Here is a 16,972-nt window from a genome sequence, read left to right as displayed (position 1 = left end):
CCTGTTTTCCTTTGCAATGAGAGAAAGAATATGGCCCTATCGATCCTTTTACATCTAGACTGTGGATTTAACAGAGATTATGCTGTTTTTAACAAAAAACAAAGAAGAAGAAAAAAAACAGCTTCTGTGTCTCAGAAGTTTTTAAGTGTCAAGTTATCCTGATTATTTTTATAAAAATTTCATTTCTTTCCCTTTTGGATCATTCTGGTTTTAGATTTTGGCTACATCCACAAATTTCTTAAAATTTGAATGAGGATACAAGTAGAAAGAATTAAGTCACCAAGTTTCAGCTTTCTTGTTCACACTTGTAGTTTGACAAGTTGGAGCCAGGTAACCCATCAACTCTGGATTAAATAATGGAAACGTATGTTAGGAGTGAGAAACTACAGTATGAATGATCTTCTATCTCTCCAGGTTCTTTTATTGGCACCCATCCCAATCTCTGAGAGCCTCGTTAGTAATTGAGCACCTAACAATAAGTAGCCTATTAAAATGCTTAAAATACTTTCCCCGCTATAGTGTTATGAGAATGGTGTTTAATGCAAATTAATATCAGTATTATTTTGTAAATACATGATATTCCTGAATTTAAAAATGTGCGTATTACCACCACTTTCAGGGCTAAGACTAGAAGGAATCAAGGGTTTTGTTACTTTAAGACATACAGGAGAAATCAAATCTATAGTTTTATTTATGATACTGGAGATATAGTAGAGGAGACTGAATATTCTAAGCAAAATATGAATCAAGAAAAATCTGTATTTTGGAACTTCTCCCTTGTATTTTATATTGTCACATTTTTATTTTCACATTTTATAGACTATTAATTACTGTAGCAATCAATCAGTGCCTTTGCTGATTCTGAACATTATCTGACCAAGTGGTAAAATGAACTGTCCTGAGCAGTACTAGACTTTCTCTACCTCTCTTTTGTACCTCTTTTTTTAGTAACACCACATTTTTTAAATATAAATCTTTTAAAAACAGTGACAGCATTTAGTTCAAATTCTTCTCAGATTGCTTGTATAATGAAAAACAAAGCCATTTTCTGTTTTAGAAATACACCCTTAAAACAGTGCAATAGCCAGACTCCCTTTCCATTCTTGGGCAGAGACATTTTACATACAATTTCTGTGCAGAGCAGTTTTTTTCAGAAGAGATGTAAATCCCCCCAAAAAGAAATGTATACTGGAAAGATCTTAAACTGCTGCATTGTGAGAAAAAGTGATATGCCAGGGAGAGGTTTCTTTTGGGAAAAGGTAGTGGGATAGAAAGCCTTTCACCTATAGGTCACTTATTCAAATCCAGTTTGTGTTATTAGGGCCTGAGCTTTGCCATTTCTGTGGGCTATATGAGATGGTGTTCTCAGCCCTGGTTTTAGTGCACAGGTATTCACAAAATCTGCCCCAACCATGCAATGAGCTCTTCATGGAGCCTCATTGATTTTAGTGGTGATTTGCCTGGCTGGGGGTCTACTTTTGTGGAGCTCATTCCAGAGCTGTGACCATAACTGACACCCTTACCGTCAATCTCAGTAGAAATACAAGGGATTCAGTGAATTTTATGATTAACTCACATTTTCCCCTAGGGAGATGGTCCCTCCCTCCACAACAGAGTTGGGGGTGCATTGATTATTGATTAAGCAAAGGAAGCTTTTACTGCTGCAGTCTGTGGTTTACATGTTCTGTAAATAAACAAAGGATATTGGTCAAAGGTGCTAACTGCTTGGTACCTTCCACAAGTAAAAATTGCTTTGAAAAAAAAATTCAGTATTGCTATAATTTATGGATATGTTGTATTTTTTATTGCAGGCTTGGCTTGGTGTGGATAAATATAGAGCAGCAGTAACTGAACTGCTATGAGCTAACTGGGCATCTGTCCAAAATATCATTAAAATATTGACATAGACTAATTTGGGTTTTTTTTACTAATATTTTGTTAAGTGCTATTTAAACAGCTCTGCTACGATTGACCCACATACTCTAGTTTAAAAGTTGAGAATTGAGATAATAGTAGATCTGACACTTTTAGTACATGATGTTTTCTGCAATCAAGCAGTACATAGTTCAATATGTTAATTTCTGAGACTATTCGTAAAGAAAAAAAAAAAGCAACAAACCAAACCAGAGCAAACAACAAACAGATTTTCTATACTGAATACCTTTTGTTCATTCATTTTCCAGGTTAGCACTGTATGTATATGAATATCTGCTCCATGTAGGAGCACAGAAATCTGCCCAGACATTTTTATCAGAGGTACGTTTCCCATTGTTTTCTTCTCTTTCACAATTTTGATAGTGTGTGCAAATAGAATAACTGTATATGGGTTTTTTAAAAAAGGAATAAAACAACACAGTGGATATCAGTTTATACTGATAAACTTGGATTTTTAAGTCTGTGCTAACCAGGTGTTCACCCATCTCTGGCACAAGGCATCCCCAACTTCGCAAAACAATTCACTGGTGTGATTTGTACCCCGTCCCTCCATGTCTTTCACCACATAAAGATCCCACTTGTTTTCTGTAACAAATGTGGCATTTAGGGAATACATAATTTTATTAGTATTTGCTTGGGATGACCTGTATAACTTACTCATGGTTTCACCACCTGTGGATAATGCAGCCATTCTAAACACATGGCAATGAAATGTTTTATACTATATTATATTTCCAGACTGTCCCTGTTGTATATACTCCATAGATAATGTTGACCAGCAATAGTCTCAGTACGTATCCCTATGATACCAATTAACAACTTCTCTTAATTTCAAGAAGCAATTATGTATTATAACTACTTGTGTCCTGTTGATTAACCAGTTTTAACACCTGATGGTACTTTTGCCTTTTACCCTATGTTAATTTTGTCTTCATAGTCGTTGTTAAAGGACTCTGTAAGTCTTTTGAAAATCCAAGTAAATTAGTTCTCAGAAACCTTTGTTTATGATAGGAAAAAATGACAAGTGTGTCAGAGATACTGAACTCCTTTTTAAAATCTCTCTTTAACAAGAATATTTAAGAAAATAAGTTGACAAGTGGGAAGTAAAGAAGAGCTTGGGAAAACAGCATTGAATAAAGAGCAGGCAAGGTAATAACTTGGAAAATTTCCACATCTCAAAATCAGTTGTCCCAGGTGGCACAGATTCAAATAGTAATAAATTTATTTTGCTACTGATGACTTTTTGAACAGTCCTGGACAACTGGCATGCCACTGGAAGACTGGAGAAAAGCAAATTTGTGGTAGAACTTTTTGTTTTTTTAAAGTAAAGAGTGTTTCCAGCAGTTACCATCTGATATATCCAGTTTTTCTCTCTATTAAAGTAGGGGCAAAATAATTAAGAGAAAAATATAAAAAAATTAATAGGATAATTTGTCTCAGCAAAAACAGCATTCATTTATAAGGAATAAATTTTGCAGGATAAAGCTTTGCTTATTTTGTTTTTAGGGTAGGTTTGCAAAGTGAGTAGATGAGGGGAACATTTTAGGTATGACATTTGAATTTTGGAAAAGTCTTCACTATGGTGTCTCCCAAAATATTGCTGTCAAAATTAATTTAAATCTGAGAAGACAGAAGCACTGTAATATGGACTAATAGTGGCTGAATTATCATGAACAAGAGGCCGTGATAAATAGCAACATTGAATTGGTGTGCGGTATCTACTAAATACTGCAAAGATCTGTGGGCTTCATTTAACTTCTTCATTAATGGTGTAGAAGAAGGAGTAAACAGAACATTGATGGCATTTATAGAAGATACTATGTTGGGATAAATTACAATTATCGTAAATTTTAAAATAATACAAAGTGACATAGAAAGATTAGAAATCTGGGCTGAAAATAATAAAATATGATTCATCTCGAAAACTGTACACTAATACATTTGGAGGGGAGATAATCCAAAACAGTTAAATCAGTGGGGCAGAGAATCCTGGCAAGCAGAAATGATGAAAGAGATAAGAGAGTGATAGTGGATAGCAGATTAGATATGTGTTTACAATGCAATATGGGTGCCAAAAGAAACAGCTCAGTTTTGGGGTGCACATGATGCATCTCTGTATCACAGATAACAAGATAGTCTTTTTTTTCCTATACAAGTTTGGTGCATCTGAATTGCTACATTCAGTTCTGAATATCTTGTTATGAGAATTATATTGGCGAATGAGAGGGCAATGAGAGAAGAGCAACAAAAATGAAGTCAGCTGGATGATTAATTTGTAAGGGAAGATGAAGACTTAGATTCTCCAGCATGCTTTGTCCTCTTTGTTTTGATCCATAGGTGCAATGGGACTACAAACCCACCAGACCAGGCCAAATTAAGATTCTTATGGTGTGGGGGATTTGCAGGTTACATAGTAGTAGGGTAATCAGATGTCCCGATTTTATAGGGACAGTCCCGATAGTTGGGGCTTTTTCTTTTATAGGCTCCTATTACCCCCCACCCCGTCCCGATTTTTCACACTTGCTGTCTGGTCACCCTACATAGGAGGCACTCTTAAGCCACATTCTCTTCTGGTTCCAGTTTAGGAGGCAGGGCCAGAAGAAAGAGGCATGGCTAGAGCACCTATGTGTTCTAGCAGTTCTCAACTGAGCATAACAGTCTGTGGGGCTATTTAAGGCCAAAATAATTTAGAACAGTTCTGAGGCTGAGAATTTGGCCCTAAAAGAACTAAATATGTATAGCTTAGCTAAGCGATGACTAACAGTTTATACCTATTTGAAAAGTGTAAGCAACAAAGATCATTATTTAAAGTTGTACAAGAGTGTAACTATGAGTAATGGGACAAAATTAAGAAAGGGAAAATTTCAGATGGATATCAGGAAATCTGACATTGCGATCAATTAGTCTGTAAAATAATGTCCTAAGGATTTTTTTTTAAGCTTTCCCAGATTTTGTGATACTCTGTTTTTTAAATGAATTTTCTTAGAACTGAGATTCAGAGTAGTCCTAGAATCCCCTTGGGTTCTGTCATAGTTACAGGGTGAGCTGCACTTTGGACCCTTTCATAGTCCCCTCTCAAGTGCACCCTTCAGGAGACAGGCTTTGCTTCCTTAACCTCTTTAAAGGGTGGAACTTTGGAGGCCAATCACTTTTAGATTGGATCTCTGAGTTGCAGCCCCCCTATTAATCAACTGTGGCTCCTCTAGCAGGGCTTGATTCCTGCAAGAGAATTTCCTTCAGGAGATGTGACCAACAATTGATAAAGTGACTCAAAACAGCTTTTCCAAAACCAACGTATTGTTTATTCACCAAAGGATGGTAACAAGTGAAGAAAACGGGTAAAACAGCAAACGGCCTACACACCTGGGTCTTACCTATACCTTATCCTTTCCTTGCTAGTTTTGGTAACTTCCACCTAGCCCGGGTAACCCGACATCTGGGCTGGTAGGGACAGGCTCCCCTGCAGCAGGTTCTCTTTCCCTTGTATCTGTCCCAGTGTTTTCCCCCAGCTGCTTTTCACTCACTCTCCATGCCCCTTCCTCTCTATGCAGGGCTTTTTTAACAGTTCAGTGTCTTTTCTCCTAGTTCTGGAAAAATTATCTGGCTGGTGACAGTAAGATAGGTATTTCCCTATTAATAGCCTGCTCATTGTTCTCTTAAGGACCCTTGATATTTTCCCTGAAGATATCTCTGGAATTGTTTCATTTCCTGCCTGCTCTTCCTAACAGACTCTTTAGATTTAAATCTATGCAGTCAGACAGATTAATATCCAGCAGGTAAACAGAAGAACATATAATATTCATAAAAAATAAGAGAGAGCTCTCTTATTTTCCACAGGCTCTTGTTTTGAAGATGCTGACTGGGGTGAAATGTACCCCTGTGAAGAGGGCCAGCACAATGCCTAAGCACCAATTAAATCCCCCTCAAGCCATGTTTTGAAGGATTTAAGTAGTACATAGGCTTTATGTTGGCCCTCTGCACAGGTATGAATTTTACTCCAGATCAATGACTTTCCAGTCTTCATGAACAATTTTGGTGTTAAGTACATACTGCACATCTTTCTTAGTACATTACTTTATGTTTATTTTAGAACCCGTTGAAGAATCGCATCTATTCCAGGTGATTTACTTAATTTTTCAAGTTATTCCCAATGGATGCATGTAGTCTTCTAGATTCCAGTGCATTTGAAGAGTTTTTAAAAAATTGTTTTTATACTTCTTGCTTTGCCTTTTATTCCAATTTACACTTTATCTGGTATAGTTTACGCAGGATTTCTGCGTAACATTGAAAGGATGTTTTTTATATCCCTAGCTATCATTATTTATGTTTCCTCCTGAGCCCTGTGTAGTTAGTTCATAGTAACTGACTTTACCAGCAGAAGGATATAAAAAATAGTCCCAATAAATTAAAAAAAAACCCTATAAAATAGTTTTGCTGTTAAGTAAGCAGCATTTACACAATACATCATAACATGGTAGAACAGATTTATTGGTGCTTGTTTGGGATGACCTTTGGGCTGTGTGTATCCTCTTCTTGCCAGCTATATGCAGACCTTCTAGGTGTCTGATCAGCTGTTCTTGAAATTCCTTGAGAATTGGGCCTTGAAATTCAATGGGAGTTAGGTACCAAACTGTCTCAAACTTTTCTTCTGAAAAATCCAAGCTTTAACCATTGTCCATTTTATTAAGAATATTATTTTTATACATCACCACCTTTCATACCAAAGGACCCCCAAGCACGTCACAAAAGTAGAACTCATTTCATTCACCACTGACATAGAATCGCTGCTACCTCTCTGTCATAATGTTGCATGTTTAAACACCAATACTCCTCCATAGTTTAGGACAGCAAGTAAATAATACTATATCCAACTGTAACTAGTGGAGGGATTTGTGATATCCCCTATGTCGTAGCTAAATTCCTATTTTTAGATATTCTCTTCTACCTAACAGCTGTACCTTTGTGAAAATTACTGTTGAATATTAGTTACCTCTAGCACTACTACAATGCTCCTTACCACGCTGAAATACTGGTGCAATTTGGACCTGGAGGGAAGACAGCCACCTGCTGAGCCATTAGGATTACCCTTGGAGCATCTTGAGTTTTTCTTAAAATTCTCTGACTCATGTGCACTGTATACAATTTTTAGAGATATTTTTAAATGTATTACTTTTAATTTCTCTCTCATACCTGTACATTTGGGCTTAACTAAAACATCTAGATTAAGGGCAGAGGGATACAAAATGTAGTACCAATAAAATTTTTAAAAACACTGTAAAACATTTCTAAAATAGGTTTTCTGCAAAATATGTGACAAGTGCTGAGTACATGGTGGTACGATGTGTTAAGTTATGTGGTCATCCCAAATTCATGATGATAAATATTTTTCTAACTGCACAATCATCTATTATCTCTTTCCTATCTGGTTGATTAGTTAATGTATCTTGTTCAGACTGAGTGGAAAAGCATAAAATACTTGATTTTTATTCCTTTTAGATAAGATGGGAAAAAAACATCACATTGGGGGAGCCCCCAGGATTCTTGCACTCTTGGTGGTGGTAAGTGTTAATAATTTTCTTTCCTTCCAATTAAAGTAGGTTGAGAATGGAGTCAAATGGCTAGGCTTAAAATTGGAGCAAAAAGAACAGTAAAATACCAAATATTCATCCTTGTTTTAAGCTGAAAAATTCTTTTTTATTAAACTTTTTGAGGCATGAAAGAAATTCAGGTGAATTTTGTACAAATTATACTGAGTTCATCAAGAATAATTGGTGTAGAAAACAATGAAAGAAGCTAATAATAACAATGGAGTCTCCTAAAAAACATACCCAAGAGGCATAGCCATATCGTTTTAGATTTCATTTATTTCCCCTATTTTTTTTCTAAGAAAAGATGCAGTTCCATGTTGAAGTCCTTAGCCTGTGGTATTCGTCACTCCAGTTGTTTCTCCAAAACTTTCTTTTGCTAGGGCAAAAGTGTATATTACGAAGTTGACAGTGTTAGCACATCATATTAGAACTGGAACAGGTTTCAATACTTTGTTTGCAGTGAGTCTTGCAGTAAATAATGCATTTAAAAATAAGTTTTCATATGGGAAAAAATTGAGTTAAGAATACAAGCAGAGATGATAAACTGTATATTGTCATTGGAAAATGACATAAAATACACTATCCACATTACTGCCTGTGGCCCAAATTCACTATAGCACTTAAGTACATACTTAACTTGAAGCATGTGCTTAAGTCTCATTGAAGTTGAAATATGACTTAAACGTGTTCTTAAGTGCTTTGCTAAATAGGACTGGACTTAAGCCAGTGTCAGAGGGTTACTGAACTGGTTTGCTATGACTAGGCCTGATTAGGGGTCAGGAGCTATATAAGGAGTCTGGGGAGCCAGGAGAGAGGAGAGACAGGTCAGAAATATGGGAGACATGGATGGTGGAGACTCCAGAGCCATAGGAAGAGCTAGGGAGTCCCCCTGTGGCTATCATCCTATATAAGGGGCAGGGATCTGGAAGAAAACGAGGTTGAAGGAAGGCAGTGGCCTCCAGAGTGGGAGAGGGGGCATTTCCTGCCAATGTTTGAGTGCAGGGGTGAAGGAAGGCCATGGAGAGAGGCTTTGTGGCCACTGTCCCGTACAAGGAGCAGGGACTGGGAAAGAACCCAGGAAGGATATGAGACTTTCATTAAGCCCAAAGTGGGCGGATGTTGTTTGTTATTGCTTCATTTTAGCCTTTGAACTTTACTGGGGATGATGGGAATAAACCAAGAACCCTCCATTTGAAGGAAGATTAGGGACTGAAGAAGATTTTAGAGTGACAAAAGACAGCAGAGGCAGAGTTGTTTTGAATTATGATATGGGACTTTAGTTTGTCTTTGAGACTTGTATAATAATAAATTACCTTGGGACAAGGCTATCAACCCAAGAGAGTGTTGGAGTGTTTGAAGGGACTCTGAATGGGGTGAAACTGATGCTGGGCATCTGTAGGGTACCTTCATGCCACCAGGAGGCACTCAAGGAGGGCCTCGCTTGTTAAACCCACACTTAAAGTTTTCCACAACTTGAATTGGGGCTTTTAACATCTACAGCTGATATCCACATGGTCAAATCAATGAGTGCACTCATGCTCATTTGGAAGAATTCTATGGTGTTGGCTTACAAAGTAGTTTACTAACATCAACAGGGTAAGCTAAAGAATTATTTATATGGGCAGCATAAAAAGCTCTGCAAATCCCATCTCTTCCTCAGGTAGCCCATTATCTCTGACAAGTATGCTACATGAGTGCCTTATACTTTTTCACATATGATCACACTTACTGACATGTATCTATGTGTCTGCGTGTATATATAGTATCCCAAAGTTTACTATTGGAACAGTGGATGAAAACGTAATTCATAGGAACTGCTGTTTAGCCAAGCTGAATTGTATCTATATGGAGATTCCAGACACATCTGATATGTACATATATACTCTATGAATGGATAATCAAGATGATTACTGACAACAAAGGCTGCAGTTACAGGTGACATAGTAGTTCCACCTGGCCCCAGGAAAGTATGAAATAAGTACACAACTGTGCAAAGTGGCATAATCACTACCAAATGTTTTTTTTTTTTTTTTTTTTTTTAAGAGTTCTGTATCTGAAATTCTATAAGGAAACTTTGCTCCTTATGTCTTCCTGACCTCTGTGTTCACCTTTAATAGTGATTGCCTGCAGTGGAATTGTCAGTACACCAATTAAAGTTTTCCTAAATTATGAACTATGGCATGATGACCAAAAGATAAATCTAAGGAATTAAACTGGGTCTCTCCTATTATAAGGCTGGCTTGACACGAGTAGTTGGCTATGGGTAAGGGCTCATTTCTTGGGAGACAGAATTAGGGAGGTAAATGGGTCAATAAGCTAAAAGACAGCTAAGGTAAGGGTTACCCAGGGAACCATTTACAACAGACAAAATAAGCTGAAACATAAAACAGTGTAACTTTGGATGTGTGGTACGCCCTATACCCACCTCCTATGCTTGAGTTGGATCAACGCAGCGTAACATTGTTGTATGCCAAATAAAGGAACCCAAGTAATGAGACTGGAGTTGAACTGAGTTCTTGGGGAACCAATTGAAAGAGGTCTGAGATCAGCCAAATAAAACTCAATTTTGATTTTATTCTTTAAAGTGATTTAGTAAATAGCAGATCTTTTGATTCCAGGGACTTTGGGACTGCAATGATAAAATACCTCAAACATTATATGTAAACATTGTTTATTTTATTCGGTTAATACAGCTGGCTAAATCCTGTTTAAAAACAGTTCAGAGGGAGAAGTATATAAACTCTGTTTTAACACTGTTTTTAAACACTGCTCCATTCCAAAGTGTAAAAAGGGCCTGATAAAGGCATCACAATTTCCCCCCACTATTTTTAAACCAAGACGTATATCATGGTATTCTTTCCCACTTCTTACATTTACCCATATATATACTGCTTTATTGTCTTTTGGTTAAGGCACAGTACAGCGACTTAGAAGATCTAAGTACTATCCCTGTTTTTTCCCCCACTGTCTTACTGTGTGACTTTGGACAAGTCTCAGCCTCTTTGTGCCCTGTGTAGTGTTTTGTGGAAGTAAATGTAGGCACACACAAGATATGAGGTTAATATAGAGTTCCAACCATTGCTCCATATTCTAACAGTTTGTGCACTAAACTAACTTGCAGCAGTGCTGATATTCTTGGACTAAACTATAGTGGTCTTAATGGGGGACATCATTACATCCTCTGAGAATCAGAAGATAGTTTTTTCTTACCTTACAGGGCCATCATCAGGCTTAATTCATTAATATTGTGATACAGGAGGGCCAGGGAGCAGTGGCAGAGTGCTAGAGGGGAAATATATAAGCCCAAGGCTAATTAAGGCGTGGTTCCCTGGAGACTAGGGAGGGTGGCTACAGGTTAATTGGAGCACCTGCAGTCAATTAAGGCCCTGTCAGGAACCTAATAAAACCCCCTGCTTCAGGCAATCAGAGAGAAGGAGGAAGGAGAGAGGACTGGAGCTTGGAGGTGTGCTGTGAGACTTGAAAGATCAGAGAACCGAAGTAAGGGAGACCCTGCCCCAGCAGAGGAAGGAGATTCCCTTCCCCAGCATCTAAGGACTGAAGGTACCCCGCCCAAGGGGGAAGAGGGTAAGAACCCGCAGGGGTTGAGAGGGTCTGGGGCTCAGAGCAAACCCAGACCCTTCCCCTGCTTCCCTTCTTTACCACCTTCCTGGGCCACTAGTGGGGCCCTCGGCGCCCCAAGAGCAGGGGCAAGGGGTGGCATCTTAGCCCCTGCCAAGAAAAGCTCAGGACCCACCATACTAACATTGGCCATCTTGTCACACATGGTGTCAGGAGTGGGATTACTGCGCTGCGAACATAATCCAGGGTGGGTCACGACCACCCTGCCCGAAGATGGAGGATGTGGTCGAAGCACTGGTGCAAGCCACTGCTGCCCAGCAGGAGGCTACCTGGGTCCAGGCAGTTGCCCAACAGGAGGCCATGCGGCTGCAGCAAGAGGCCAATCACCTGCTGATGACCCAGACCACCCAAAATTGGGCCATGCTGCAGGAACTAGTGAACCAGGTGAAGGCCCTTACGGAGCTGAGCCGCGGCTATGGTGGGACACGGACTATACGGGCCAGCTACTGTCTGCAGAAAATGACCCGGGAGGATGATGTGGAGGCGTACCTCCTGGCCTTTGAGAGGACAGCCCTGCGGGAGGCCTGGCCTTGAGACCAATGGTCGGGCATCGTCGCCCCATTTTTTTGCGGGGAGGCCCAGAAGGCCTACTATGATATGACCGCAGAGGAGGCGGCAGATTACACCCGACTGAAGGCAGAGATCCTGGCCAGGGCAGAGGTAACGACAGCCTTGCGAGCCCGGAGGTTCCATGAATGGCAGTACTGTGAAGATAAGACACCGCAATCACAACTATTTCACCTAATCCACCTAGCCCAGAAGTGGTTATGCCCAGAGGCTCTCAGCTCGGAGAAAATGATGGAGCTCCTGGTGCTGGACCACTATACGAGGGGACTACCTTCGGGCCTCCGAGCCTGGGTAGGCCAGAATGACCCCTCCAACTATGATGAACTGGTCACCCTTGTAGAGAGACAACTGGCAGCCCGTGAATTGTTCGAAAGCCCGGGAGGTGAAACACAGCGTTTCAGGAAACCAGTCCCGACCCCGAGGTCCCGGATCATCGGGAACTCCAGGAAGGCCATTGCTGGAAGAACAGGCACCAAGGAGCGGCCTGAGGCCCCAAAAGGACCTGAGGGTCCGGGGGGAGAGGGTTGGGGGAGCGAGTCAGAGGGCCCAGGACAGAGGGCAACCTCCGGAATGAGAGATCACTGTTACGAGTGTGGGGAGTTGGGGCATATAGCAGCTCAGTGCCCCAACAGGGAGGAACCCATGCAATGTAATCTGGGGAATCCCGGGGACCAATGTGGCCTAATCAGCCTGGTGGGGGTCGTGATGGCCCCACATGAGTACACCAGGACGGTAAAGATGAACAGCATCCAGACCATAGCTTTGGTGGACTCTGGGAGTGCTGTCACATTGGTCTCAGGGAAGTTAGTGGGGCAAGAGCACTGGAGTGACATGTGTCCACGGCACAGTAAATTTCTACCCCACAATTCCAATATGGATTGAGATCCAGGGAAACATTACCAAGATGACTGCAGGGATGGTCCCCAAGCTCCCCTACCTAGTCTTAATTGGCAGGGACTTCCGTGGGTTTGAGAGCCTACTCCCCGCCCCCCCCCCATTGAGTTAGGGGAGGGATATAAACCCCAAGCAGAGTTTGAGGTGCCCATGGATGACCCTACCACAATTTTTGCTGGGTTTTCCCCAGAGTTATTTTCACCCCCTGGGAAGTCCCAGAAATCCAGACGAGAAAGGAGGGCAGACAAAAGATTAGGAAGCAGGATTTTGGCGGCAAACCGGAGAGCTGCCGTGGTTGGGAGGAGGCCCCGTGGAGACCCAGAGACGGCCCCCAGCACAAGCACCCCAAGAGAAGGAGGGGAGCCCAATCCAATAGAATCAGGCCAGATAGGTCCCACACGCGAATGTTTTGGGCGCGACCAAGCCAATGACCCACTGTATGCGAACCTGAGGGAGGAGGTAGTAGAGGTAAATGGCGTGCCAGTAGAAGGGAAAACCAAAGGCCCAGGGCCATACTATATAATCAAGCAGGATATGTTGTATTGTGTAGTGCCAATACGGGGCGAAGTAGTAGAGCAGCTCTTGGTGCCATGGAGGCACACAAGGGCCGTATTAGAGTTAGCTCACAGTCATCTGTTCAGGGAACATTTAGGAGCAGACAGGACCCTGGATAGAGTCCTAAGGAGGTTCTACTGGCTGGGGGTACAGGCAGAAGTCCAGCGCTATTGTGCCTCCTGTCCAGAGTGCCAGCTGCATAGCCCCCGATCTCAGTCAAGGGCTCCGTTGGTACCCTTTCCTATAATTGAAGTTCCTTTTGAAAGGATAGCAATGGATCTAGTGGGCCCATTAGAAAGAATGGCCTGCGGCTACTGAAGCATACTCGTCATCCTGGACTACGCTACATGGTACCCCGAAGCCATTCCTTTAAGAAACCCCATGTCCAAGGCGATCGCAAAAGAACTGGTGCAGGTTTTTGCTAGGGAAGGCATCCTGAAGGAGATCCTGACAGACCAAGGGACTCCCTTCATGTCAAGAGTAATGCAAGACTTATGTACCCCTCTCTGCATCCAAGCCTTGTGGACCTCGGTCTATCATCCCCAAACAGATGGTCTGGTTGAGCGATTTAACCACACTCTTAAGAGCATGATCCGAAAGGTGGTGGCCCAAGGTGGAAAAAGACTGGGATACTCTCCTACCATACCTGATGTTTGAAATACGAGAAGTTCCCCAAGCATCTACTGGTTTCTCCCCCTTTGAGCTACTGTATGGACGCCACCCACGTGGTATATTTGACATTGTGAAGGAGGAATGGGAGGAACAACCCAATCCGGGGAAGAATGTCATTGCACACATAGCCCAGATGAGAGAACGAATAGCCCAAGTGACCCCCATAGTACGAGAGCATTTGGAGAAAGCACAAGAGGCCCAACGAACCTACTACAATCGTCAGGCAAAAACATGGAAATTTCAACCAGGCAACGGGTGCTGGTGCTGGTACCAGCGACAGAAAGTAAGCTCCTGGCCAGTTGGCGTGGATCCTATGAGATCGTGGAAGCCGTTGGGGAGGTGAATTATAAGGTGAAGCAGCCAGACCATCAAAGTCCAGAGCAGATATACTACGTCAACTTACTGAAACCCTGGCTCGATCATGAGACGTGCCTGGCCGTCCTGCCGGCTCCATCCCAGGCAGATGGCCCACAAGGGCAAGTAAAGATATCCCCCGAATTAGCCCCAGAACAATGAACAGAGGTCGTCGAAATGATCCAGCGGAACCAAGACGTGTTCTCCACACAACTAGGCTGTACGACGCTGATTCAACACCACATCGTCACCTGTCCCGGAGCAAGGGTGACGATAAAACCATATTCGCATACCAGAGGCAAAAAGAGAAGAAATTAGGGCAGAAGTAAGGAAGATATTGGAACCTGGGGTGATTGAGGAATCACACAGCCAGTGGTCCAGCTCTATCATCTTGGTCTCCAAGCCTGATGGCAGCCTGAGGTTTTGTAATGACTTCCGGAAGTTAAATGAGGTATCCCAATTCGATGCCTACCCAATACCACGTATTGATGAGCTGGTGGATCAGTTAGGCAATGCCCGATACTTGACCACCTTGGACTTGACAAAAGGCTACTGGCAGATCCTTCTGGCTGAGGATGCCAAGGAAAAAAACGCTTTCTCTACACCTGATGGCCTTTTCCAATATACCGTCCTCCCTTTTGGGCTCCATGGGGCCCCCGTGACTTTCCAACGATTGATGGACAAATTACTTTGACCCATGCCAAGTATGCTGCCGCCTATTTAGATGATGTGGTGATCCATAGCCCTGACTGGGAGACGCACCTGGGGAAAGTGGAAGCGGTACCAGATACTCTTAGACAGGCTGGCCTCACCACTAACCCTCCAAATGTGCAATAGGGTTAGCCGAGGCCAGATACCTTGGGTATGTAGTCGGAAGGGGCCTGGTGAAGTCCCAATGGAACAAAGTGGAGGCAATAAAGGAATGGCCTCGCCCGATCCGCAAGAAGCAAGTCAGAGCATTCTTAGGGATAGTGGGGTACTATCGCCGGTTCATCCCTCACTTCGCCACAAGGGCAGCGCCTCTGACGGACCTGATGAGAGCTCGGGACCCGGAGATAGTTAAGTGGACCGAGGTGGCAGAAGAAGCTTTCACAGATCTAAGGACGGCCCTTTGCAACCATCCAGTGCTCATAGCCCCAGATTTCAAAAAGGAATTCATCCTACAAACAGATGCCTCGGAGGTAGGACTTGGGGCCGTCCTTTCACAGATGATGGGGGATGAGGAGCATCCAATCCTTTACCTAAGCTGAAAGCTCCTGCCCGGGGAGCAACGGTACACCGTAGTAGAAAAGGAATGCTTACCAGTTAAATGGGCCATGGAGATTCTACGGTACTATCTGCTTGGGTGGCGGTTCACCCTTGTGACAGACCATGCCCCACTCCAGTGGATGCACACAAACAAGGAGAGGAATGCACGAGTGACTAGATGGTTTCTATCCCTACAACCTTTCCATTTCCGGATACAGCATAAAGCCGGAAGCCAACACGGCAACATGGACAGCCTGTCACGACAACACTGTCTCTTGTCCCAAGTAGCCCAACCCCGTGGTGTTGAGCGGGGGAGGCATGTGATACAGGAGGGCCAGGGAGCAGTGGCAGAGTGCTAGAGGGGAAATATATAAGCCCAAGGCTAATTAAGGCGTGGTTCCCTGGAGACTAGGGAGGTTAATTGGAGCACCTGCAGTCAATTAAGGCCCTGTCAGGAACCTAATAAAACCCCCTGCTTCAGACAGTCAGAGAGAAGGAGGAAGGAGAGAGGACTGGAGCTTGGAGGTGTGCTGTGAGACTTGAAAGATCAGAGAACCGAAGTAAGGGAGACCCTGCCCCAGCAGGGGAAGGAGATTCCCTTCCCCAGCATCTAAGGACCGAAGGTACCCCGCCCAAGGGGGAAGAGGGTAAGAACCCGCAGGGGTTGAGAGGGGCTGGGGCTCAGAGTGAGGAGCAAACCCAGACCCTTCCCCTGCTTCCCTTCTTTACCACCTTCCCGGGCCACTAGTGGGGCCCTCGGCGCCCCAAGAGCGGGGGCAAGGGGTGGCATCTTAGCCCCCGCCCAAGAAAAGCTCAGGACCCACCATACTAACATTGGCCATCTTGTCACAATACTCATAAAGAGTTTTGAGATCCTTGGACGGAAGGTGATCTATAGATATAAGGTCAATATATTATGATTATTTCCTTGCTATTTTTATAACTCATTATTTTTAACTTGTAGTGTATTTTGGGATCTCTACTGTGCAGCTCCAGAAAGACGAGAAACATGTGAACATTCAAGTGAAGCTAAAGCCTTTCATGATTATGTAAGTTTTATATATATATCTTACTGTATTTGGTTTATTGTATGTCTGATTATTATAGTCAAAGAAAAATGTCTGGGCAGTAGTGATTCAAAAAAAGAAGGAATATCTGCTATACAGCTTCCTGATCTCAAGTACTCTGATTTACTTTCCATAGATGCCTTAGAATGAGATTGTTCTTTGTACATTTGCATCCTGAAAGGAAGTAAAATCCTCAGAATGTCCTTTTACCTTTTTAAGAAGCATATCATGTTACAATATTTAGACTAGGTATTATGAAGTGAGTTAAATATAAGGGGCTGAATCATCTGATCCAGCAGAGCAAGACAACAGGAGGAATAAGGGGGAAAAGAGGCTGTGTGTGACTTTTGAGGCCCTTTGGTTCAGCTCCTGGCACAACTTAAAGCAGCCTCAGAGTTGGTCAGTTACCTTGCCTGCCTATGGCCCAAAAGAGCTGTGCCAGCAACTAGGGTA

At 42.6% G+C, this 16,972-nt stretch overlaps 1 protein-coding gene across 2 annotated transcripts in view; it reads left to right on the top strand.

The window, feature by feature from the left end:
• Positions 1-16,972, top strand: part of SSBP2 (single stranded DNA binding protein 2) — a 284,138-nt gene that overhangs the window by 71,192 nt on the left and 195,974 nt on the right. For both annotated transcript variants that reach the window (XM_065406924.1, XM_065406923.1), the window contains exons 2-4: positions 2,184-2,256; positions 7,432-7,493; positions 16,417-16,501. In XM_065406924.1, the coding sequence (XP_065262996.1) occupies positions 2,184-2,256; positions 7,432-7,493; positions 16,417-16,501 (220 nt within the window). The remainder of the gene's footprint in view (positions 1-2,183; positions 2,257-7,431; positions 7,494-16,416; positions 16,502-16,972) is intronic.

Source organism: Emys orbicularis, chromosome 6 (assembly GCF_028017835.1).
Source record: "Emys orbicularis isolate rEmyOrb1 chromosome 6, rEmyOrb1.hap1, whole genome shotgun sequence".
Lineage (NCBI taxonomy): Eukaryota > Metazoa > Chordata > Testudines > Emydidae > Emys > Emys orbicularis.
Note: the sequence above shows the minus strand (reverse complement) of the source record. Positions and strands in the feature narration are given on the sequence as shown.